The sequence below is a fragment of the Bos javanicus genome, chromosome 21 (assembly GCF_032452875.1).
Source record: "Bos javanicus breed banteng chromosome 21, ARS-OSU_banteng_1.0, whole genome shotgun sequence".
In the NCBI taxonomy this organism is placed as follows: domain Eukaryota; kingdom Metazoa; phylum Chordata; class Mammalia; order Artiodactyla; family Bovidae; genus Bos; species Bos javanicus.
Genome location: NC_083888.1, coordinates 33,442,577 through 33,469,198, shown reverse-complemented (window position 1 = coordinate 33,469,198; position 26,622 = coordinate 33,442,577). Strand labels below are relative to the sequence as shown.

Here is a 26,622-nt window from a genome sequence, read left to right as displayed (position 1 = left end):
CCGATTAAACAGCCATTTATTATGGTCGGTTTCAGACATGCACATATTATCAGAACTAATTGGGAACCACTGATAGCAGTGTGGAAAAGGGTGAATGAATTCTCAGGAATCCTAAGACACTAACAACCCTAAACCTGTCAGACAAGTCACGCACCTGCCTACTTCAAACACCCTCTTCACCTGCAGAGTCACGCAAGGCGAGCTTTCCCTCCAGTCCGTGCAGCTCTTTGCCTACTTATTCCCTTTCTGGCGAATCTGAAACAGGCCAGGGCAATGCATCCTGTGCCTGCCCCTCCACTAATCGAACTTTCTTTCTGGAACTAGGTCTTGTGCTACACGTGCAGGTGCCTCCTCTCCAGTTCTGAGGGCTCTCCGAGGGCAGACTGAGCATTTTCTGCTTTCTCCTCACAGTTCCTAGAGGTACAAGGCTGATGGCACAGCGGGAGGAGAGCTTACCCTACTCTAGACGGCTGGCTACTGCAGCCGGAAACCGTGTCTATTACATCTCACTGATTTGTGCCAAGGGGAAGGGGCCCTGATGAACTGGCACATTTTGTAGCCCAGGGAAAGATCTGGCCAGGAATCCTTTCTGTTCAGTCTACCAGTCACAGCGTCCAGGACTTCACTGTACCCTACTCTGTTTCTCTAAAAGGAACATGCCAGCACCACAAAATGTTCCTTTTCAACATTTATGCACAAAGTCCAACAGGCAGACTGGCTTATCAGAAACAAGCAGAGGGAATAAAATAAACTCCGAAGGAAGGACACCAAGAACCTAGCGTGTGAAGTGCGAACAATAACACTGCAGAAGCCTGAACATGGGCCAAGCCCAATTATGTTTGGGTTGGAAGGTGGATGTTAATTGTTTGGGAACCAAGGCAATAACAGTAGTGGGTAGGGCTTCTCTTAATATTAATATGTTCTTTACAGCTGTCGGTGAAATAAGAGAGAGATAATTATAGCCAGTTCGTGACAAGCAGAGCCCTTCTTAGGATCTGATTAACCTTAGGGTATCAAGGAAAACGGCTTAAGCACACCCAGTACAGGCCAGGAGAGAAGACACTTCCTCCCCGCATAGCTTGCCCCACAGACGGGGAGGCAGGGCCGTGAAGCCCCGAGGCCCAGCGTCATGTACGCTGCCCCTTCTTCCTGTCTCTGTCTCTTTCACACTGCTCCTTTCAGCACACACCATCTGGGGCCTTTCCCTCCCTTAAGGACACGCGGACATGCCCTCACACCCTCCATGTACTTCCCCACCCTCAGAAGCCTTCCAGTGCCGTGTCAGGTCTTCCTCCACAGCCTCTGCACGTACATCCCTCCCACTCCTTCAAACCTCCCAGCCTTTCTGTTGCGTAACAGAAAAGTGTTACCCACGGCAAAGTGTCCTCTCCAATCCAAACTCAATCCTCACACTGGCAGGGCCTCATACTTGGAAAGGCTGTGTGTATCCCATGTCTTATCAATGAGGAGCAGAGCTCAGTTACGGGCACAGGGATTTCTCTAGGAGTATGAATTCTTATTCCACCCTGTGGTGGTCACATAACTGGGTGGCGATATCATGAGCTCTTTTTTGGAGTATAAAACCACTGGTAAATTCACACCTTCAGACCCACAATGTACAGACAGCCCCTGAAGACGTATATTAAGGCTGCCATAAAACGCAATTTGGTGTCAGGTGTATCTTTGAAAGAAGAATTTGTTACAAGAAAGCTAAGTACTCCTAATATTCTTTATAAGAGTCCACAAGGCCTCCCATGATCTGGCCCCACATACTACAGCTCCTTTACCTTGGAACTCAACCCCAGAGGCTCCAGGCATCTGGCTGCCTCTGGGTCCTGAGTATTCCAGGTTCCTTGTGGGCCTAGGAAGCTCGTTCCCTCACATGCTTTCCCTCTTCTGGCATTCTCCTCTCTCTTTCAATGCTCCTCCACACCACACATGGCTGATTCTTCCTTCTTCAGGTCTCAGTTTAAATATCCCCCAGTCTCAGCATGTTGCTTACTTCCTTCATTGTGCTTAATACAATTTGTAAGTAACTTTTGCCTTCCTTTTGGACTATCTACTCTGCTAGACTGTAAGCTCCACGAGGGCAGTGACTCTGCCTTGTTCACTGCCATATCCCCTTTCCCACTGTGCCTTCAGTGCTAGCACAGTGCCTAGTGGAGGGGCTACAGAAGTGTGTGTTGAATTCACGAATGAATGGGAAGGAAACCTGTGCAACAGCCTCGGGGCATTCCATTCTCCAGCTGGATAAGAGTCCAGCTGTAACCAAAGGCAAGTGTGGGTAAGATGTTTCTGACTCCCCACTTGTTCCTTCCCCCATTAACAACAAGACCAACCTCCTAGCCTCACTGGACCTCATTCCTTCAGGTTAAAGCTCTAGCGGAACAAGCTTTGGACTCAAGAGGTAAAGGACTTCCTAACAAAGATGACTCACTGATTACAAAGGGGAAAGTATCTTTACAAAGAAGAAATCTGTTGGACAACACCTTACCAAGAGATCAAACTTGCCTCAGGGAAGGACAAACTGATGCTGTGTCCTCTTATGATGTGACACCCCACAAGAGACAGAGCGCCACCAAACTCTTGGGAAAATGTTTAACACGAAACACATCAGAATGAAACAATATATCAAAACTAAGGGGTATTCTACAAATCAATTGGTCTAGACTCTTCACAAACGTCAGTATCACAAAAGACAACAAAAGTTGTGGGAACCATCCTGATTAAAGGACACGAAAGAGATCTGACAAATAAATGTAACACGCAACGGTTGATTAAAAATACAACTATAAAGGACATAATTGGGACAACAGGAAAGCTTTGCATACTAGATAATACGTCTGTATTAATTTTAAATTTTCTGAGAGCAAACTTGTAGTGTGACTGGAGAGAGCAACATCCTGTTGAATACATACGTAAGTAGGGGTGAAATGTAAAAAACAAAATATAATGAACTAAATCTCAAGTTGTTCAGGGGTGTGTGTTTATGTATTTCTATAAAGTAAATGTAGCAAAATGTTAACTGGTGCATCTAAATGAAGGACACACATTTGTTCATTCTATTATTCTAGTAACTTCTCTGAAATTCTGATTTTTTTCAATATAAAAAGTCGGGGAGGGACTTCCCTAGTGGTCCAGTGTGGCTGGGACTCCACGCTCCATGCTCCCAATGAAGAGCATGATCAGGGAACTAGATCCCACATGGCCACAACCAAGATCCAGCACAACCACAAATAGATAAAATTTTTTTTTAAGTCGGGGAGAAAAAAGAAAGATCCAAACATGATCAACAAATGTTTACAAATGTAGTAATACATCAAGCCAGTGGTAGGGTGGGGAACGGCAGGAAACAGAATAAATAAAAAGAATATGAGAACAAACCACATTCTTAGTCTTACAATCTAGCTAGAAGAAAAAAAATATATGTACAAATATCAGAGAACACAATCCTGACCACAAGTGTAAAATGTGGATTTCAAGCCAGGAGTTGCAGGAAGTGTCAAATCCTCAATCTGAACCACACTTGAAAGACAGGCAGAATCCTAGTCACAAAGATAAAAAAGAGAGCACACCCAGGGTGGGAGAGGGGCTACGAACAAAGTTCCAGGGGCTGGAATGGGTGTGGCAGGAGCCCAAGGCCTACCGCAGGACTCGCTTAGAATGGTGGGTGGGCCAGACGTCAGGTTGTTTCATACAGGATGACATTATGCAGAACTGATTTCAAGAGACAAAGGGAGCCTGCAGGGTAGCACCATAACTAGAAGATCATGACAATTTCAAGGGCCACACATGAAGAAGAGAATCTGGAGTCAATGAATACTGAGGATAGAGGTAAACTCCTTGTCAAAACTGCTGCAGAAGGAATCAGTGTGCTATTAAATTAGAAAAAAATGGCCTCCAGGGTTCTTTCTAGTCATGAATTTTTATGAGAAGGAAGAGGGAAAGATGGCCACAAAGTTTCACGCTGGACACTTAAAAGAATAGTGATTCCACTGAAAGAAATGGGAAACTAAGGAGTAAAAGATATGGGTGAGAGTGAATAACGAACTTAGCTTTGATATACTGAATTCAAGCAGGATGGTGGATACACTGAAATCCAACTCGTTCCTTGCCTGGCTAGACACTTGTGGCTATGAAATGGCAAAGAGCATATAATAGCAAAAAAGTCACATTTGCAGAGACCAATTCAGTTTTTAAAATGACAAACTGGTACCTTGATCAAAACTCAGGTGTCAGACCGTAATGTGATGGCTCCAGACTCCCTAGCCCTTAGTTTGAACTTAAACTCTTAAAACTCTGGGACTTCCCTGGCGGCACAGGGGATAGGAATCTGCCTGCCAGTGTTGGGGACACGCGTTTGATCCTTGGCCTGGGAAGATCCCACATGCTACAGGGCAACTAAGCCCACAACTATTGACGTCTGCATGCCTAGAGCCCATGCTCCACGAGAAACCGCCCAACGAGAAGCTTGCACACCGCAAGAGTAGCCCCTACTTGCCACGGCTACAGAAGGCCTGCACACAGCAATGAAGACCCAGCGCAGCCAAAAACAAATAAACTTTAAAATATATACATAAAAAGGGTATAACAGTGTAACCCCAGAGATGCTACGAAAACTGTGATAAGCATATGAAGAGCTTAGAATGGTGCCCAGGATAGTTGATACCCCTGAACACCCAATACTATGACATCGATCATAATGTTTCTCCTTCCCCTCCCCTTTCTGCCATCTCTAAATCTTGCATACACCTCCATAATTTACTTGTTTACACATCTGGTTACCCTATATCCTAAGGCCCCTGACGGACAATGACTTACCCAGAGGATCCAGAAAAATTAGTGCCTAGCAAAAATTTTATAAATGTTGATGCTTTGAAGTAACTTTACTGCGAATGTCTCTGCAATTCACACTACTGACTGAACAATAATTGGAAGCTTGGCATGGCACTGGCTGCTTTCTACATTTCCTTGACAGGAAAGCAGGATCTACTGGTGAGCATGAGTAAGGAGGGGCAGCATCAAGGCTCTCGTGAGTGCACGGCCCACCACTTGTCCAGAGGGCCACGATTAGGGATGTAGTTAGATGTATCTAACTACAACCATTCAAGAAGAGCCACTTTTCTGCCACCATGTTTTCAATTTCATTAAACTTAGCAAGTCCCCAGTTCTTGGAGATATGGATCTTCTGGCGGCCAAGGAACTTGAACTTGGTCCTGCAGAGGGCCTCAATCACATGCTCCTTGTTCTGAAGCCTGGTATGAATGGACATTATGACTTGGCCAGTGTGGACCCCGGTCACTGTGCCCTGGGGCTTTCCAAAGGCACCTAACATACAAGTCTGGAGCCTAGACTGATGACAGCATGGCAGTCATGAACGTCCACTGGAAAGGGCTATCTCCAAGGTCCGTTAGGGCAACCTGTGCAGCAACACACTGCATACACTACCGAGGAGGGTGCTATTTGCAGCCACTGCACACCAGGCCCCCGTGGGGAAGTGGGGAAGACAGCACAGTCAGCTTAACTGGCTGCAATCACATGACCTTATTTAAATGACAAGAATTATCCCTTTGTAGATAAGGAAATAGGTTCAGGAGTCCCCATGCAGCTACATAACTCAATTCTCTGACCCTACAGAAGCCCCTTCATGGAAGCCTTTAATGATTATTAAGTCCCTTAGTGTGGCAACACTACTATTTGCTTTCTTAGGGCTCAGCCAAAAAGCAGTGCAGGCAGAAAATCACAAAAACAAGTAGACTTGGCCTATTCTAAATTCATGCACTCTAACTACAAGTAGACTCTCATCGCCATTCATGCCCTGCACATACTATGCCTTTAATCCTCTTGCTCATTCAACCCTTTTCAATCTGTCTTCAATCATGAAATCCTATCAAATTCCCCTTTGTCACTTCTCTCATATGTTTGTCTTCTTTTCTACTCAGAAGTCCAAACCCATGACACATGAGTTGTGTCATCAGCCTCACTCTTCTTCCTGCTCTGGTCTCTCTCCTTAAATTCTAACCTGAATTCTATATAAGACCTGTCTTCCTAAAGACTAATCTTTCTAAAACAGATTTTGGATAAATGTCTTTTTCAGAATCCTTCAGCTGCTCTTCATGGCCATAAAACAGGGGACAGCCTTAGCACACGAGGCTCTCTGTGCTCTGGTCTAAAGCTGTTTACAACTCCCACTCCTCCCTCCACCCCCAACAAAAATCTCTACCTTGGTCAAACCAGCCAACAGCCAATCTCCCACACAGCCCTTTACTCACACTCTGCACCAGCATCTGCCCAGCCTACCCATAAATATCTTCCTCTTCCTCTCTGATGAAATCTTGCCCATGTTTCAAGGCTTCTTCCCTGCTCCCTCTGTGAAGCTTTCCCTGATCACCCCACCTTCAGGACCTCTCCTGCCTCTCAACACCCCATGGATTTAATGTCCACATTCTCACTGGACTTCAGGTATATATGGGATCTTTCCATTTCCCAGTACATCTTAATAACATGGGTGCAAGGACTGTCTTAGAGTGACTTACACATAATAAGCACAGCATTTTGACTGGCCCAAACTATCTTAAATATTACTTTTACAATATTATTAATGTTGAGCAAAGATTCTTCTCTGAAGACTTTTCACTCTCCTAACTGGTGTTCTTTGGGGACCTCTCACCTCTGAACGTAAGAGTGCTCACACACATCTTGCATTTTATAGCCAAACTTAACTAACATGTCTGCAACCGCTGGATACTATTATTCAGCAGGGGAGGTCCAAGCTGGAGGAATGTCCAACAATCTGCTGGAGACAGCAGCATAGTTCCAGGACCCAGAGGGGCTTTCCAGAGAGAAAAGATTTGGGTTAAACAAAGAGCTAAATTTAGTTGCTTCCTGAATGTGTTTTCCCAATCAATAGACCTTTTATAACACTGCCCCCACCACACACACATTTGGCAAAGAGTATTGCCAAGAGGAATATGAGCAATGAGAGAATAACAGCTCAGAAGCTGTTGACACCACTTAGCATGCAGCCAGTGTGTAGGATACCAGCAGCAAGCCGCCCGATTCCTGACACCCAAACCATTACCAAATGGGGAGTAAACATGTTGTTCTTTTGCAACTCTGGGTATTAGCAGAAAATAGGTTTGCAGTTCTAGGACATGAATGCCATAAGGCTAGACTGGGGAGCAAGCCAAGCCACTCTCCATAACTGCTGATCTAAGTTGGTCTACTTATAAGGGAAGTAAAGAGAGAAGACTATATTATAATCTAAGTGCCATTAAACTATCCTTCTCATATTCTTCTTTCTCTTTTAACTTATCTACATTCAGAAAAGGAAAAGAAAAGTGACAGATAAGGTTTGTAAGTGCCTTTGCCTCTCTGGACCTCAACATCCTCAATCTGCAAAAATGAGAAAATTACATTCGGTGATCAAGTAACCTAACTTTTTTGGTCCTAGCTTGTTTCCCTACATTTTCCAGATAGTTTGCCTTATTCTTATACTAACATTTGAATAGGAGAGCCAACTGGAAAAGTGCCCCCATCCAGGCACTATGTGAATAATACTGAGACAAAATCACTCGTGGGAGAAGTTGCTCAGCAAGATAACTGCGTGCTCACTGTTTCCAGCACAGACCCTGCCTGACAAAAGGACTTCAATTCCACTCCTTATCACTGCTGAGAACAAAGAGAAAAACAAGACAGATGACGCTATAGGACCTCTTCTCCCCTCACTGTCAACGCTCCAGTGAAATCCAACTGGCTGCGACACACCACAAGCCGCCATACCTAAGTTCTTGGCCAACGTCTGGCACATGTGCTTTGCAGTATGTCTGTTAATCACAATTGTGATTAAAAAATATGAGAGGAGGGAACTTTCATTTCTTTCATTAAATTAAACAAAGTGTGAAGACTAAGCTGGGGAAATGGAGTACACAGTAAGAAAGAGTTCCCACCTCTCCTGTTGTCTACTTTGGCAAATGTTTTTTAGGTTCTTTTGGTTCTGAGAATCTTTCCTGATTCTTGCTGCTACTGTCTCCCTTTTAGCCACTTCACTCTGAGGCAGGCCATAATCTCCCCAAGCTTAGGAACCTCCGGGAAGTCACATACAGCATGAGCCAACCACCTCAGCTTCCAGACAGTTACGAGTAGAAGCAGCTTATTTTGTCACTGAGGGCAGTAAAAAGGAGAGCAGTCAAAAGTGGATGGGTAGCAGGATCTGAGTATACTACCAGCCTGCTGAATGAAGTTATTTGCCTTAACACGGGTGGTTAAAAAAAAAAAAAAAAAAATTAAAGGAATCCATCAAGTCACACTGCCAGTATCACTTAAGTAACCTACGTTAGCAAAGAGGCATGCCTATCAGAGTCTGAAAGGTTAAGAAAGACTACTAATTTCTGTCTTTTACTGACAATCTGCTTATTTTCTTTTTACATGGAACCTTTTACACACAGCAAAACCAAATACAACAGAGCCCCACTGATGTCTACAAAAATGCCATGCCGTATTTGATTTTCCCCAAAATGAAATTCTGCTGTCTCCATAAATCTCCTATAACTGCTACTAGCTTTCAAGCTACTGCTACCCTATTTTCAAGACTTCAAGCCAAAATGATTATTATCCTTATTAAAATGAATATGATTCCCCCTTTAGCTCCCAAATCACTCAATAACAATAGTTTCTATTTGTATTCCAAGAAGCCCAGTTAATAAGTTTGGGGGGAAGGGACAGAGACAGGGATGACACAGACCACCTGTCCCACAGCTGCCTCAAAGGCTACATTTGAAGAAAAGATTCTTATGCTAAAAAAGAGAGAAAGACTTTAAAATTACTGAGCCAACAGACACAGTGACCTATACATAACTACCAAGGTACCACTGTCATTGAACTTTATGACTAGCTCCTCAATGGCCAGGCTAGCAGGAGATGAGGACAGTATAGCAAACAAACGTAATTTATGGAAACCCTAATTTTAGCCAATGGTTTCAACCACTCAGCTCTGACTATTTCTTACCCCAGCAAACAACCAGTGCAACAGAGCTGAACTTATGGTAAAATCTACGGGCAGTAATAGGAAAGCCAAAGTGAAAACAGATCTAACTATGTCAAGCTAGAGAGTTAGCCTCTATGCCTTTAGCTGTTAACCATAACCTACTTAATAAACAGCAGACCAGATCCTGCCAGGCGCAGGATATAAATGGATATGTAGAAAAATCAGCCCCCATCCCAATCGAGTGGTAAGCAGGATGATCAAGTGGCCACATCTCTAAAAGACAATATAATGGGCCAATGATCATGCCACTTAAGCTACTTCCTACTCCAACACTCTGACTCAGAATCTGGATCATTCTGTTTCAAGTACCAAAATAAAGTGGGGCAGTGGAGGAGGCGGGGGGATAGCCAGCGGGATGTGGGGTTAACTTACCTGTGCAGAACTCCTTGCTCACATTGTGGGGCACTGTGATCCGACGGTAGACAATGGGCTCTGACTCCAGGATGTTCTCATCGTGGCGGTACCGAGTAGGCCTCTCGTTTGGGATGCCCCGGGAACGGGTACCACTTCTCCTCTCATAGGTATCAATTTCCTCAAACACAGCTGCCTTGTCAAAAAGGGCCAGGTTCCCTTCAAAATCAAAATCTGTGTCTGGGATCTCCTCAATATCATCCCCAAAACACTCATCATCTTTATTCTTCATCTGGCCATTCTTTAAGCCACTTTTCTTTGGAGTTGCCTGATTTGGGTGCCTGCTACTAGATGACCCTGCAGAAAAAAACAGGGACTAAAGTCAGTATGCTCACAGAAAGTGCTCAGTGGGGAGCACAAATTACCACAAATCTCATGGAATAGTAGATTTCATAAAGTGCCCAAGTAACAGTGAATATGAAATAAGCAGTACTCCTGAAAATCTGAAGCTCTGCTCTTCATAAGGGAATTGGTAATGATCAAGGCTTTTTTGACAACTGACTATATCAAAAAAGTGGAGGGCAAGAACACAGCAGTCTCTCCACACAAGTCCAGGTGGTCTGATTCTGAACGTCCAGCCATTGATTAAGAGAGAAGTAACCAGAGTAAAAGAAGGCCAAGTCCTCGTAACTTGAGGTTCAAAGAAAGATTTGTCCAAGTGGCTCTGAATTCCATGCTTACCAAGCAAGCCATTTTCTGATTTTTTAACTCAGTCTCAGGCTAGACCTCAGTAGGAAGGGAATCCCTGGGTTTACACAGATTCCAGATCTTGAGATGGATATACATCTGCCACTATAAGTTGATATATTTTGACTTACAGGCCTGTTTTTAGATCTTCTGGTTAATGTGACCTCTTTTCTTAAAATTTTATCACTCTGGGTTAGCAATTTCTGAACCATCAAATGATGACAAGGACCACACTGACATAATCCTGTAGAGGCCACATCAAGGTGCGTACCAACACCACAGCACTGAGGTCACTCTCTGTCTCTGAGACTCTCTGGCCACCACATGTCAGTCAACTACTCCTCCAGCAGCAAAGACCTCACAGAATTCTCCAAACCACACCTTCCCAGAGAATCCTGAACTGAATTTATAGTTTGATCCCCATCTGACCACCCCGAAGGATGAACCAGGTGACTGGTATGCCAAATGGAACCTTTAACATAGTCTGAATAAATATAATGTACCTCCTTTTGTAAGACTGAGCGTCTCAATTTTTAAAACACTCAAGTAGAGGTTGGGATGATCATGAGCAAACCCCCTCATACAGATCACCCCTACTATACTGCTCTAACTTCTCACAGCAACTCCCTTCTATTCAGTGGACCATGGGTCAGGAGACCTAGGACTTAGTTTCAGTTCTGTTATTAACATGTTATATAATCTTATATCTATCATCCAACTTCTCAATTTGCTTGTATGTAAAATGCTCACTGTGGTGCCCCTAACAGGGTTTCTAGTACACAGCAGTCCGTCAATAAATATTAAACGAATAACTCAACATCAGCAAGATTAATTACAATAATTATTCTGAAAGATGTATACTATACATATGTAACTCACGTTCTAAATCTTCCTCATGCCAAATATTGATATGGAAAAGGACTATGCTGGCAGTAAAGATGAGATTTAGGCCTCAGAGAAAAATCTAAGGCTGACCAAAATTATAAAAGGAAGGAAGAGTTGGCTGAGTCACTATAAAAAGCTGAGATTATGAATCACTGAGAAGCTTGTCAAAGTGTGGGTGAAGTTCTAGTTTCAATAATTTGACAAAAACATTTAATGAGAGCATTTTGTGAGCCACAGCTAAGTACCTGGAATACAGTACATAATCAAGACAAGTAACCCAAAAGGAAGGAGAGATATAATAATTAAAATACAATATAATGAGAAGTTTATATAAAGTGCTATAGAAACACGGATGAGAAAACAGAGCTGGATTAGGAATGGGAGAACAAGCATGAAAATACACGGTCAGGATAACACATTAGCAATATACGCAGGCAAGGGAAGAAACAGAGAAAAAGTCCAGTTTGCGAGATTATCATTGTACTGCCTCAATATTAAGTCAATATTATTAAATCAATATTAGGAAACAGGTCTTTGGCCCAGTGGTCTCTCTCCAGTGGTTGTGTGCACACCCAGGAGGGCAAAGGATGATGTGGGGAAAAGATACTGAGTATTTTATTTACTTTTTCTAACCAAAAAGAGGAAGAATTTAAGCCTTATGAACTTAAGGCACAGATGGAAATCAGCACCCTTAAGAAGTTTCATACTACCCAATCACTGGCAGTATTTGAGCTACCTGAAGAATGAGTGATGCTCCATAACAACAAGTGGATTTACATTGAAATGTTTAAACTATTGTAAAATATACATTACCATTTAAACCATTTTGAGTGTACAGTTCAACAGTATTAAGTACATTCATGTTGTACAACTATATACATTTTTAACTGCTGAAGCATACAAAAATAAGTGGCTTTAAAAGATACCTTAAGAAAAAAACTATGCAATAAAGATAATGCCAATAATGCAATCATAAGTGAACAAAAGAATGGCAGAGATAACACTTCCTCTATTCCTCTTACAGGCCTTCTTTAACCAGAGTGTTTTTAAAAATTAACCAGACCTAAGAAGATAGCCTCCAAAATTAAAAAATAAACAAAGTTATTCCAAACATGAATCGATATGGATTACCACTTCACCCTAAGTCTATACTCTTTATCATAGCCCTGGGGCCAAATCCAGCCCAACCATCACCTGCTTCTGTAAATAATGTTTTACGGGTATATGGTCACATTCCTTTGTTTACATATTGTCTAAGGCTATAAAGACAAAGTTAAATGTTTGAGACAGAGACCTTATGGCCTATAAACCCTAAAATATTTAATATCTCACCCTTTACAGAAGAAGTTTGCTCACTCTGCTCTACATCATGCCTCTCAGAGGTATTTTCTACAGCTAAGACTGCCATTAAAATTAAAAAGAAAAAATATTTTTTTCTTGAAATTAACTGAACTTAACCAGAATTCTCTGACTCTGTTTTACTCAAGGTGTTAAGCCTGTCACTTGTCATTCAGATCTGCCAGCCAGCACCATGCCTACACCAGAAGCACACACACACAAAACACCTCTGATGAATTAAAAATTCAAAACAACCACATCAAAAAACAAAAACCCCCAAACAAACAAAAAAAACTAAAGAGGTTATAAAAGAAAGGGCAACTTAAGACTAACTTATAAGAAAGAAAGGGAATCATCAAAAACTATGCCAAGCGTGTTGCGTGACTAAAAAGGACAGGAAGATGAAGTTGTCAACAACAATACAAGAGGGAGCATGAGGCAAGGACTTCAGAGGAAAGGAGTTCAGTCAAGTGCAGCATGAACTGACATTAAACTGTCCTGAACCTATCGCAATGACAGATGAAGACAAGCAATTAATCAATGGGAAAGAAGACAGAGGAAAAGAAACAAAACGGGAGATCATTTGTGGCTTGACCACAAACTACAAACATAACTCACAAACCCACAGTTCTTACTTTAGAAAGTATCAGGTATTTTCTCATGTTCCCGCTGAATACAGAACTTCCATTCATTCATTTGACAAAGATACACTAAGGATCAGCTATGCTCCAAATGCTTTTAAAAAAGCAGAGAGCAAAAAAATAATTTCCTTCTAAGAGGAAATACTGACATCACATATCAGCAAGAAAAAGATAAAGAGAATGTAAGGTAAATTAAAGGCAAGCTAACATGCTTAGTTGTCTCTTATTCTTCCCTTTCCTCATACTTAAAAAAAATACTGGGAAGTCCTAGGTGAATAAGCTATCTCAAAGTTTGGCTTACTCATCCCAAAGGGCCTGGCTCTGTATTAAACTGGCCTTTGGCCCCTGGGAGAGAAAAGCACTTCCCTTGGAAAAGATAAACAGTGCTTCCCAGATTTCTTTACCTTTCAATTACCAGGGCCAAGTGTGTGTTAAGACTAGAGGCTGGCCGCCTTCCTGTGCCATTTTGCTGCCAGCCTTTGGCACAGAGGCTCTTTGGCCATGAGAACTTATAACAAACCCATTGTTGTGTAACACTCAGTGCTACTTATTTATTGGAGCTTGTCACACACATATTGTACAGGGGAACTCTGTCCTGCACTTAGCACGCTAACGGGCACTTGAAGGTCAAATCACAAACGTTTTGGTGCCAGTCTCAATGGGGTTTATGAGGAGGTTCCTGAGAGTATCTAGTACCTTCTTTTCAACTCCCAAATTCTAGACCCTAGTAATCAATCAACCTTGGGTTCCAGCAGCAGCACCAGGGTTTTCAAGTTTGCTGGATGTACGAAGCACATGCAAGGAGGTAATGAAGTCACATTAGGACCTCAGAAGGACCATGAAAACTTAGTAAAAAATAATCTTAGGACCTTAGACTGTGGGATCACTGTTATATTAAAGAGACCATATACGAGGACTCAAGAGGTTTCCCTCTGCTCCCTGGAACTGATGCTCCGTTCACCTACTTGACAAATACTCGAGTGTTAGTTCAGTGACCACGGTTATAGGAACTATTCTTTATAACCACCCTCTCAACTCCCAACCTAAAAGAAGAGATTAAAATCTGCCTGTGCTAAATCTCTCATCAATGTTGGATTAGGTAACCAGAACCAACAAATCCTTCAACAACTCATTACTAACTTTGAAAGACAATAAAAAGCCAGAATTTATGAGAATTTATATTCTTATAGCTTTATCAATCTACTAGTCTCAACATCAATCTACACACACCAGAGAAAATATGATTTATAGCTCTCTAATGAAAAAAATACTTAATCTCCATTTCTCATCCATCAATGGAAAAAACCATTAATAATCTACATTACAACTGTGATGGGAAGAAACCAATATACTTCCTTGGGATCCTTAAAACGCTACATAAATGCTAGATCAGTCAATTCCAAGCAGACCTTTCTTCTTATTTTACAGGGCTCACTGATCAAATAAATAAATTTACTCTGCTTTCCATCACAAATCAATTCTGAGTCACATCCAATCACCAAACTCCCAGGCCATGGCCATCTTCCACACAAATCTGGATTCAAAAGAAATTTTTGGAAAGAGAACCCAACATTTTACTGTCCATGATCTCTTAACCTTATTTACATGCAGTAATAATCTAGGAAATGAGAATGGATCAAACAGCAAAAGCAAAAGAAGCATCAACCAACCAGAGTAATACTTCTGAGAGTGACCCTACTTTTTACTAGATCGGAGTGACTTGTTAAAGATCAAATAAATTACTTGTTTTGAAGTTAACTGTACTCTTTCAAAAGAGTTGCTATAAATGTTAGTATCAGGGGAAAAAAGAAACAAACTGATAGTTTCACCATATATCCAGCAATCATAAAAAGTCCTGTCCACATAAAACCTGCACACAAATATTTACAGCAGCTTTGTTCATAATCACCAAAAGCTAGAAGCAACCAAGATGTCCTTCAGAAGGTAAATGGATAAACAAACTGTGTTATACCCATACAATGGAATATTATTCATCAGTAAAAGGAAATGAGCTATCATGCCACAAAAAGACATGGATGAATCTTAAATAAATAATGTTAAGTGAAAGAAGCTACTCTGAAAAGGCTATATACTGTGTGATTTTAATTATGTGATTAGAAAAGGCAAAACTACAGAGGTAGATGGTAAAAAGATCAGTAGCTCTTTGGAGGGGGGTTATGGCAGGCAGTCAGGGAGGGAAAAAAGGACGGACTAAATAGGTGAAACATAGGGAATTCTGCTTAGTACTGTAAAGATATTAGATATAAGATATGTATTTGTTAAAACCCATAGAACTTTTTATAGAGTACAGAGTGAGACTTAATGTATGCAAAAGAGTGAGGAGTTTGGAGGATCCCCAGATGGGATGCAGAATGCAAGGAAACAACCTGTTATAAATACATGAAACAAATCAATGAAGGGAATGGGGGTATCCTTTAGGGTTAGTACTGTAATTCTGCTACATATACTGGAATTGAATGATTTAAGTCAGATGGCAGATAGTATGGGTTTCTCACAGCTGGAGGGAGAGGTTACAGATGAGGAGGAGCCTAGAATGATCCATGGATTAGACTTGGTCACATCATGAACTCATTTAGCTTAATCTAGTGGTGATGGTTTCCCTGGTGGCTCAGACGGTAAAGCGTCTGCCTCAATGCAGGAGACCCGGGTCCGATTCCTGGGTCGGGAAGATCCCCTGGAGAAGGAAATGGCAATCCACTACACTCTTGTCCAGAAAATCCCATGGACGGAGGAGCCTGATAGGCTACAGTCCATGGGGTCGCAAAGAGTCGGACACGATTGAGTGACTTTAGCTAGCTTAGCTGAGTAGTGATGGTTACATATAGAAGTATTTATAGATATATGTATCTATGCTGGTTAAGTATATACATATATATTTTCCTGCTCTGTCAGCTTTTGAAAGGGTGACACCCAGTAGCAAGGAGCACATCTAGTACCTAGACAGCAGTTTGTAATACCATTCTCCAATAAAAGGAGACAGGACTCCTTGGAGACATGGCTAAGTCTAGGGCTGGGGCAGGAAATACAGAAGATAAACCTGGAGCATCTTGCAGTGCTAGATAGTAAGGAAGGCCTGGGGGAGGGGGAACCCATCCACAATGATGGGAGCATGTCCAAGGGACACAGGAGCCAACTGCAAGAGCTCACAGTGGCCAAAGTTGAAACAATTTATTACCAAAATAAAGCGGTATTGAATTATAAACCAAAGTATAAAATAAACACTTGTAAGTCCACGTTGTTGTAGTTCAGTTGCTAAGTCATGTCCGACTCTTAGCCACCCAAAGAACTGCAGCCAACCAGGCTCCTTCCGACCATGGGATTTCCCAGGCAAGAACACTAGAGTGGATTACAGTTTGTTTCTCCAGGGGACCTTCTCCACCCAGGGATCGAACCTACGTCTCCTGCACTGCAGGTCTATTCTTTACCACTTAGCCACTAGAGAAGCCCTCTAAGTCCACACTGATAAAAATAAATAACAGAACAAATAAATGAGAAAGAAGAGACCTATCTCTAGTAGAGAAGGATTCCAAGTAACTTATGTAGCTACTCTGCATAACTCTCCACTCCCTAGGTGTGAGCTGCACATACTGACTCCAGAAGAGAAATCTGACACACACACAGCACCTCAATCAGGCAATCAACGTCAGCGTCAAAAGAAATACAATGTGGGACTTCCCTGGTGGTCCAGTGGTTAAGAATCCACCTGGCAATGAAGGGCACATCAGTTCTACCCCTGGTCCAGGAAGACCCCACAAGCCACGGGGAAACTAAGCCCACGAGCAGCAACTATGAGCCCATGCGCTGCAACTACTGAAGCCTTCACGCCCAAGAGCCTGTGCTTCACAAGACAAGCCACCACAGTGAGAAGCCGGCGCAAAGAAACAAGAGAGTAGCCCCCATGCTCTGCAACCAGAGAAAGCCTACATGCAGCGACCAGACCAAGGGCAGCCAAGAAAAAAAGTCGTATCATGTTGACGGTACATTGATATGATGCAATGAAAACGACACTATCTCTGTGTGTCTTCCTCCCCAAAACACATAACCCCAGTCTAATCATGACCAAAAAACATCAAATACCAATTGAGGAATATGCTACAAAATATCTAACCAGTACTCATCAAAACTGTCTAGATCATCAAAAACAGTGGAAGTCTGAGAAACCGTAAGAGCCGAGAGAAGACATGACTACTAAATGTAACGTGGCATGCTGGATGAAGCCTGTAACAAGGACAGTAGGTAAAAACTAAGGGAATCTGAAGAAAATATAGACTTTGGTTAATGTATCAAAACTGGTTCATTAAATGTAACAAATGTACCATAGTAATGTAAGATATTACTAATGGGGAAAATATGTAGGAAAAAATAAGTTTCAAATTGCCAATGAAGATTATCTTCCTGCATGAGAGATTATAAACTGCTTGAACATTCAAACTTTTAACAAACAAGTCAATTTTTTGCTAAAGAAAAAAGGTGGTTTTTTTGTTTTGTTTTAAATAAAGAATAAAGAAACAGAGAGAAGGTTAAAGTCTAAATGGAAAACATCATTTTCTATCCAAGCATTCGACAGTTTTTCAAAGGACAGAGAAGAATTAATAATTCAATTTCAGTCTCAGGTCAATTCAAATAGTTATTTAAGAAGCACTGAAGGAAAAGTGCCTTGAAATACCTTTTTTTTTTAATTTTTTTTTCCCCAAAATTTCAATAGTTTATACTCATGGAAATCAGGCATCTTCAAAACTTTAAAAATGTTGGCTTCTGAAGGGCCACATAAATTTCTAGTGAATCTGTTATAATTCACTGCTATAACATTATTCCAGTAAATATGTTAAAGAGCATACCTGACTCTAGTGAATTAACTACGCTTCTGTAATAAGCAAATGGCACTCAACCATTTGTCAGTACCACACAGAACTGGGCATCAGCACACATCAGTGTATGCTCTCCTTGGTGGGCTGGCAGGGACAGTGAACACAGTAAATTTAAAACTGTCAGTCTATCAGAAACTGTAAGATCACAGAGATGTCTAGGCCCATCCCTTCCTCTCCTCTGAGGATGGGAGTTAAACCACAAGAACAAAACATATTCAAGAATTCCCTCGAACAGCCTGAATGCAGGTTTAACTTAGACATCGCTACTACCACCATTTACCAGATCAAAAACAACATCACTTTTGTCTATGCGAACTCGAGCCAGATCACTGACATTTTTTGAAGGAAAAGAAGTGTTGGGAGAGGGCAGGGAGCGGGTGTGAGTCTCAAACAGCTAATTTCCTTTCCCTTTAACATCTTGAGGAAATAGCACGGGAATAAAAGAACCATGCTATATTTTTGCAAAACCCTGCCAGGATCTTTTTTCATTAGGGTGATAAAGGACTTATTTAAAGAACAGCAGTGGATAAGCGGACATGAAACACCAAGTTAAGAAAACACATTAACTTAATCCAACTTACAAGAGTTGTGCCGACGACGGAAGCTTTTGGACTGACTCAAGGATTCCGTGTGTCTGTCCACGTAGCTCTTTGAGCACTGTTGCTGCTGGGGAGAGATGGCAACATCTTGGCTCTTCACATCTGTCCTCTTAGGGATGTTCTGAGGGACACTGCTCGAAGAGGCTGGCTTCTTGACCAACTTGCCTGTGCCATTTTGATTGATACCAACTTGGCAACCAACACCAGAGGAGCCTAATTCTGTCTGATGAAGGTCTCCAAAATGTTGGGTTTCTCCAGGGCCTGGTATCTCCAGAATTTTTAATTCTGTAATGTCACCTGCCCTGAAATACATAAAAGAGTCCAAGTCTCAAAACTATAACAGTGATAACAGTGATGAAACTGAAATCCACAGCAAAAGCCACACCTTTGGAGGGCTTCATTTCAATGAGTAGTCAAAGGCAAAACCTAAAAAAGATGGTGGCATACTTAAAGACAAGACTTAGCCACCAACATTCAACAGACACAGCACTGACCTTTAAAAGAGACCTGTTGCTACTCATGTATATGGAATCTAGAAAGATGGCACTGATGAGCCTATTTGCAGAGACACAGACATTGAGAACAGGCATATGGACACGGCTGAGGCGGGGAGGGAGGAGAGGGTGGGGTGCTTGGAGAGAGTAACATGGAAACATACACCACCATATGTGAAACAGACAGCCAATGGGAATGTGCTGTATGACTCAGGGAACTCAAACTGGGGCTCTGTAAAACCTAGAGGGGTGGGATGGGGAGGGAAGTCGGTGGGAGGTTCAAATGGGAGGGGACATAGGTAAACCTATGGCTGATTTATGTTGACATTTGGTAGAAACCAATATAATACTATAAAGCAATTATCCTTCAATTAAAAATAAATAAAAATTTTTAAAAAGAAACAAAAAATAAATTAAAAACTTAGAAAAGGAAAACAAAAGAGACCTATTGTTAAGAGAGTGGGAGACGGATGGACTGGCATTTCAGGTTAGTAGACACAAACTATTACATATGGATGGATGGACAACAAGGTCCTACTGTACAGCACAGGGAACTACAGTCAAAATCCTGGGATAAACCATGATAGAAAAGAACACAGAAAAGAATGTGTGTGTGTAACTGAGTCACTTTGCTGTACAGCAGAAATTAACACAACACTGCAAATCAACTATACTTCAATAAAGAATAGAGAGACCTATTGTTAATCATAAAACCATCATTAATATCTTAGATTTCTATAATGCTTAATGGCTTTTTTCATTCATTTACTTACCTGCTCACTCAAAAGGTATACACAGAGTACTTACTATGTATGTGGTAACCCCTGGAGCAGGAGTTGGGTATATAAAGATGAAAAGCAATATATGCTCACACAGAACTTGAAGTCTAGTCAGCAGAAAATTCAAGTAGGTAATCAAAAGTGTTGAACACTATGACAGAGGTGTGTACTGGGGACTAGAGCCCCCAAAGCAAAATACATGTTAGTCTGGTAGAGATGGATGAAGCACTTAAGCTGAGTCTGGTTGGGAAGGGAAAATAAGAGTTGGCCAAGCAGAGTATGGGAGGAGAGGGGCACCTTAAGCCAAGGCTCAGAGACTGAGGCCATGTGAGGAACTGCCAATGTTACTGTTGTTACTGTAAATGTTATAGTGTTACTAAAGAGACAAATGCTTGTAGAGGGCCATCAGGAGGTAAGGCTGTAGAGAAAGTTAGGGATCAGATCATAGTCACACTGGATTTTTCTGGTGGCTGTAGGAACAGCAAGGAAACTAGAGACAGGGGCACCTGTTAGGAGACGAGGCAGAAATAAGAGGGGATGTATACAGCAAGTGACAATGCAAAGAGAGAAAGGACGATGGAACCAAAAAAACATTTGGAATCCAAAGAATTTGGTGACTAACTGAACATGAAGATCAAGAGAATGAAGAATTCATTACGATTCCTAAGTTTCTAACCTGGGTGAAAGGTGTCATTAGGGCAATACCGAGTGGCAAATGCAAGGCGTGTGCAGAAAGGGGAGGAGTGTTTTTACTATGGGGGAGGCCTCAGAAAGTTAGAAAGTGATGAGAAGAGAGACAGTATAAAGGCTCAAAGTGAAGACACAAAAGAAAGGGGCAGGGTCTCAAAGGATATAGAAAACGATAACACATAAAGCATGTGTGATAAGGTTAGCCCTGAATACAAAGGGTATATCTTCTGTGAAGACTTCAGAGGAGGTAAGCAATAAGGATGGATACACACCTACAGAAAAGGTTAGGTCTGGGTGTTGTTTAGGAAGTCGAGGAAGCTCTTTCCAGAAAGTCTTTTTTTAAAAAAACGTTAAGAAAGGAAGGTTTCTGTGAAACTTGTGAAAAGAGGGATGTGAAGACAACATCTAAGCTTGAGATCTGTTGGCAAACACTAAAGAAAAATACATTCCTAGAGCTAAGGACTTTAGCTACTAGCTAGAGTGTGTCTCTGGAGATAAATTATAAAACAAATCTACAAAGAGAGATAGTTATGTGGGGGGACAGGGTGTGGGGGGGTGGGGAATCAATAAAGGCCTCACATATAAGAAAGAACAAATAATACAAAACTGAGAAAGGAAATCTGAAACCATAGAAGAAAACAGAAAGATGATTCTAAATTTGACACATTTAAATATAATATTGCATGTCTGACAGAGATAAGAAAAATGTTTCACAAACCCTGAATCATCAGCTGAAAGCTAGTTACTACACAAAGTCTCTGCTGAAACAGCAGTAGAACTAGAAGATCTAAGGTTGTAAAATCTCTCCCCTGACAAAAGTAGTCCTATGCAAGAGAATACTGGCAATGAGACCTAGGTCAAGCTCCATAGACCACCAGACTGGATTTGAAGAGTCAGTTAGGACACTCACCTGAAAGTGACTTCTGGCACAAGGCACTTCACTCCATTGTGGAAAGGCCGGGTGAGAGAAATGGTCTGGCTGACCTGATCCACTGCTGACACTCTTCCCTGATAGACACCCAAGCTATCTCCACAGTTGATGGACACAATACTGCCCAGCCAATCTGTAGCCATGTTTCAGATGTGAGATTGCCGTGGAGAGAAGGAATCATGCAGTGTACCTTGAGAAACAGACAAATCTTCAGTAAAATTTAGAAAACATTATATCAGGTTATGTAATAGGTGCTGCTTAATAACACATATTCTATCACAACCTTAACTGAGGTAATAAAGCAGTAAAAATCAAGCTTTTTTTTCCCACTAGGAGTAAGCATACTGATGAATAAGCAATATTGTTATGTATATAGTTCTTTTAAGTACTTTCAACCATATGTACTAGCCATTTACCCAGACATCACTTAAATGATAATGAAAAATCCTGGACAAAATTTGTATTTGAAAAGTTGACTGAAGACATTACAGAACACTAAACCTAACAACTACGGGACATACATTCATTTCCAGTTCACCAACATATGCTGGGCCTTAAACTAGTACCAATTCATTTCAAAGGACTGAAATCTGACAGAGTATACTTTTTGTCCAAAACCAGAATTAAATTTGAATTTGATAATAAGATTTTTCAAATCTCTCCAAATAACTGTAAATTAAGCAAAACACCTCTATACAACCAATGAGTCAAAGAAGAAATCAAAAGGACAGTTAGAAAATAGTCCAAAGTCAAGGAAAATGAAAATAGAACATACCAACATGTGTGGGATGTGCTTAAAAAAGTGTTTGAAAAGAAATTTATTGGGAGAGGGAGAAGGTGGGATGATTTGGGAGAATGGCATTGTAACATGTATAATAACATATAAGAAACAAATCGCCAGTCCAGGTTCGATGCAGGATACAGGATGCCTGGGGCTGGTGCACTGGGATGACCCAGAGGGATGGTACGGGGAGGGAGGTGGGAGGGGGGTTCAGGATGGGGAACACATGTACACCCGTGGCAGATTCATGTTGATGTATGGCAAAATCAATACAATATTGTAAAGTAATTAGCCACCAATTAAAATAAATAAATTTAAATTTAAAAAAAACCCAAAATTAAAATATGCAAAAAAAAATTTATATATTTATATTTTCTAATATAAATGCTTATATCAGAAAGGAAGAAAGGTTTAAAACCAATGATTGAAGCTTCCATCTTAAGAAGCTAGGCAAAAAGGAGCAAATTAACCAAAGGTATTAGAAAGGAACCAAAGAGTAGAAATCAATGAAATAAGAAACAAGAAAGATACACAAAACCAAAAATCTGTTCTCTTGAAAATATCAATGAGGCTGATAAATCCCTACTAGACTAACCAAGAAAAAGACAGAGAACATATATTGTCAATATCAGGAATGAACAACAGACATCACAGGCATTAAAAAGATAAATTTGACAACTCAGATGAAACAAAGAAATTCCTTGAAAAACAAATTACAAAAGTGATACAAGTGTAAAATAGACACAATCACTAACACAAAAAAGCTAGAAATAGACCCACACAAATATGCCTAACTGATTTTTGACAAAGTGGAAAAGCAATTCAAAGGAGGTAATGTAGCTTTTAACAACAAATGGTAACGGACAAAAACTACCAGAACTGATAAAACAAATTCAGCAAGGTGACAAGACACAATTAACATACAGAAACTGGCTGCATTCTCTACACTAATAGAGAAATATCAGAAAGGGACGTAAACAGACAATCCTTTTTAAAAATCACATCAAAAGAGACTAAAAATAAAAACAGGAGTAAACCTCAGCAAGGAAGTGAAAGATGCTGAGAACTATACAACACTAATAAAGGTAACTGAAGATGATTCAAAGAAATAGAAAGATACCCCATGCTCTTAGACTGAGAGAATTCATATTGTTAAAATGGCCATAATTATCCAAAACAATCTACAGATTTAACGTGATACCTATCAAATTACTCATGACATTTTTCACAGAACTAGAACAAATAATCCTAAAATTTATATGGAACCATAAGAGACCCCAAATTGCCAAAGCAATCCTGAGGAATAAGAATAAAGGAAGAAGCATAACCTCCCAGACTTCAGATAATACGATGAAGCTACAGTAACCAAAACAGTGTGGTACCGGCACAAAAACAGACCTGTGGGCCGATGGGAAAAGGCAGCCCAGCAAAACCCACGCCTATACTCGGTTAGTCTCTGACAAGGGAGGCAAGAATATACAACAGGGAAAAACAATCTCTTTGGCAAGTGGTGTTGGAAAAGTTGGACAGCCGCATGTAAATCAATGAAGTTAGAACACACCCTCACATCGTACACAAAAATAAACTCGAAATGGCTTGAAGACTTAAACATAAGGCATGACACCATAAAACTTCTAGAAGAGAACACAGGCAAAACATCCTCTGACATAAATCATACATTCTTAGGTCAGTCTTCAAGGCAATAGAAATAAAAGCAAAAATAAACACATGGGACCTATCAAAGCTTTTGTACAGCAAAGGAAACCATAAACCAAACAAAAAGATGACATACAAACTGGGAGAAAATATTTGCAAATGATGTGACTGATAATAGCTTAATTTCCAAAATATACAGACAGTTCATACAACTCAATAACAAAAAACAAACAACCCAATCAAAAAATGGGCAGAAGACCCAAATAGACATTTATCCAAAGAAGAAAGAGAGATAACCAACAGGCACATGAAAAGATACTCAATATCACTAACTGAGACATGCAAATCAGAACTACAAGAAGTATCACTTCACATCAGTCAGAATGGTCATCTTCCAAAAATCCACAAACAATAAATCCTGGAGAGGGTATGGAGAGACAGTAACCCTCCTATACTGTTGGTGGGAATGCTCATTAGTACAGCCACTATGGAAAACAGTATGGAGGTTCCTTAAAAAACTAAAAATAGACCTACTCTATGACCCTGCAATCCCACTCCTGGGCATATAACTGGAGAAAAACATGATCTGAAAAGCAGCATGCACCCAAATAGTCACAGCACTGTTTACAATAGCCAAGACATGGAAGCACCCTAAATGTCCATCAACAGAGGAATGGATAAAAAAGATGTGGTACAAAAATACAATATATTAATCAGCCATAAAAAAATAAAATAATGCAGTATGCAGCAACAAGGATGGCCCTAGAAAGTGCCACACTGAGTGAAGTAAGTCACACAGAGAAGGAGAAATATCGTATGACAGCCCTTATATGTGGAATCTGAAAAGAAATGGTACAGATAAACATACTTAAAAACAGAAACAGACTCACAGACTTTGAGAACGAGCTTATGATTGCCAAGGGCAAGGATGAGGGGAAGGGATAGTTAGGGAGTTTGAGATGGGCATGTACACTGCTATTTTAAAATGGATAACCAACAAGGACCTATTGTATAGCACATGGAACCCTGTACAAAGTTATGTGGCAGCCTGGATGGGAGCGGGGTTTGGGGAAGAATGGATACATGTATATGTGTGGCTGAGTCCCTTTGCTGTTCAACAGAGACATCACAACATTGTTTGTTAGTCCACTATACCCCAATACAAAATAAAAAGTTAAAAAAAAAAAAACCCAATTGTAAAATGGGCAGAAGATCTAAATAGACATTTCTTCAAAGAAGAAATAGAGATGGCCAACAGGCACATGGAAAGATGCTCAACATCACTAATTAGAGAATTGCAAATCAAAACTACACTGAGGTAACACCTCACATTAGTCAGAATGGCCATCATTTAAAAGTTAACAAAAAATTAAATGCTGGAGAGGATATGGAGAAAAGGGAACCCTCTTGCACTGTTAGTGGAAACATAAGTTAATACAGCCACTATACAGAACAGTATGGTGATTTCTTTAAAACCTAAGACTAAAACTACCATATGACTCAGCAATCCCACTATGGGTATATACTCTGAGAAAACCATAATTCATAAACACACACGTACCCCAATGTTCACTGCAGCACTATTTACAATAGCTAAGACATGGAAGCAACCTAGATCCATCAACAGATGAATGGATAAAGAAGTTGTGATACATATACACAATGGAATATTACTCAGCCATTAAAAGGAACGAATTTGAATCCGTTGAACTGAGGTAGACAAACCTAGAGCCTATTCTACAGAGTCAAGTAAGACAGAAAGAGAAAAACAAATATTTTATATTAATACATATCTATATGTAATCCTGAAAATGAAAAAGGAGAGTGAAAGAGTTGGCTTAAAGTTCAACATTCAGAAAACTAAGATCATGGCATCCGGTGCCATCACTTATGGCAAATAGATGGGAAAACTGTGGAAACAGTGGCTGACTTTATTTTTCTGGGTCCCAAAATCACTGCAGATGGTGACTGCAGCCATGAAATTAAAAGACGCTTACTCCTTGGAAGGAAAGTTATGACCAACCTAGACAGCATACTGAAAAGCAGAGACATTACTTTGTCCACAAAGGTCCGTCTAGTCAAGGTTGTGGTTTTTCCAGTGGTAATGTATGGATGTGAGGGTTGGACTCTAAAGAAAGCTGAGGGCCGAAGAATTGATGCTTTTGAACTGCGGTGTTGGAGAAGACTCTTGAGAGTCCCTTGGACTGCAAGGGGATCCAACCAGTCCATCCTAAAGGAGATCAGTCCTGGGTATTCATTGGAAGGACTGATGTTGAAGATGAAACTCCAATACTCTGGCCACCTGATGTGAAGAGCTGACTCGTCTGAAAAGACCCTGATGCTGGGAAAGACTGAGGGCAGGAAGAGAAGGGGATGACAGAGGATGAGAGGGTTGGATGGCATCACCGTCTCAATGGATATGGGTTTGGGTGGACTCTGGGAGTTGGTGATGGACAGGGAGGTCTGGTGTGCTGCGGTTCATGGGGTCGCAAAGAGTCAGACATGACTCAGCGACTGAACTAAACTGATAAGGAATCCAGAAAAAATAGTACTAATGAACCTACATGCAGGGCAGGAACAGAGACACAAACATGGAGAACAGACTTGTGGACACAGGAAGGGAAGGAGATGGTGGGAATTGAGAGAGCAGCAGTGAAACATTTACACTACCATATGTAAAATAGTGGAAACTTGCTGTGTAACACAGGGAGCTTATTCTGGTTCAGTTCAATTCAGTCGCTCAGTCGTGTCCGACTCTTTGCAACCCCATGGACTGCAGCACACCAGGCCTCCCT

At 41.0% G+C, this 26,622-nt stretch overlaps 1 protein-coding gene and 1 pseudogene across 3 annotated transcripts in view; both read right to left on the bottom strand.

Annotated features, from left to right (window-relative positions):
• Window positions 1–26,622, bottom strand: part of EDC3 (enhancer of mRNA decapping 3) — a 55,469-nt gene that overhangs the window by 12,506 nt on the left and 16,341 nt on the right. For 2 of the 3 annotated variants that reach the window (XM_061394834.1, XM_061394833.1), the window contains 3 exons: window positions 21,370–21,580; window positions 18,479–18,798; window positions 9,419–9,754 (listed from right to left, as the gene is read on the bottom strand). In XM_061394834.1, coding sequence (XP_061250818.1) covers window positions 9,419–9,754; window positions 18,479–18,798; window positions 21,370–21,533 — 820 coding nt within the window. In that variant the 5' untranslated portion in view covers window positions 21,534–21,580. Of the gene's footprint in view, window positions 1–9,418; window positions 9,755–18,478; window positions 18,799–21,369; window positions 21,599–26,622 lie in introns of all 3 variants that reach the window. The other variant, XM_061394835.1, reaches the window with a different exon arrangement.
• Window positions 5,393–5,534, bottom strand: LOC133234778 (small nucleolar RNA SNORA70; annotated as a pseudogene).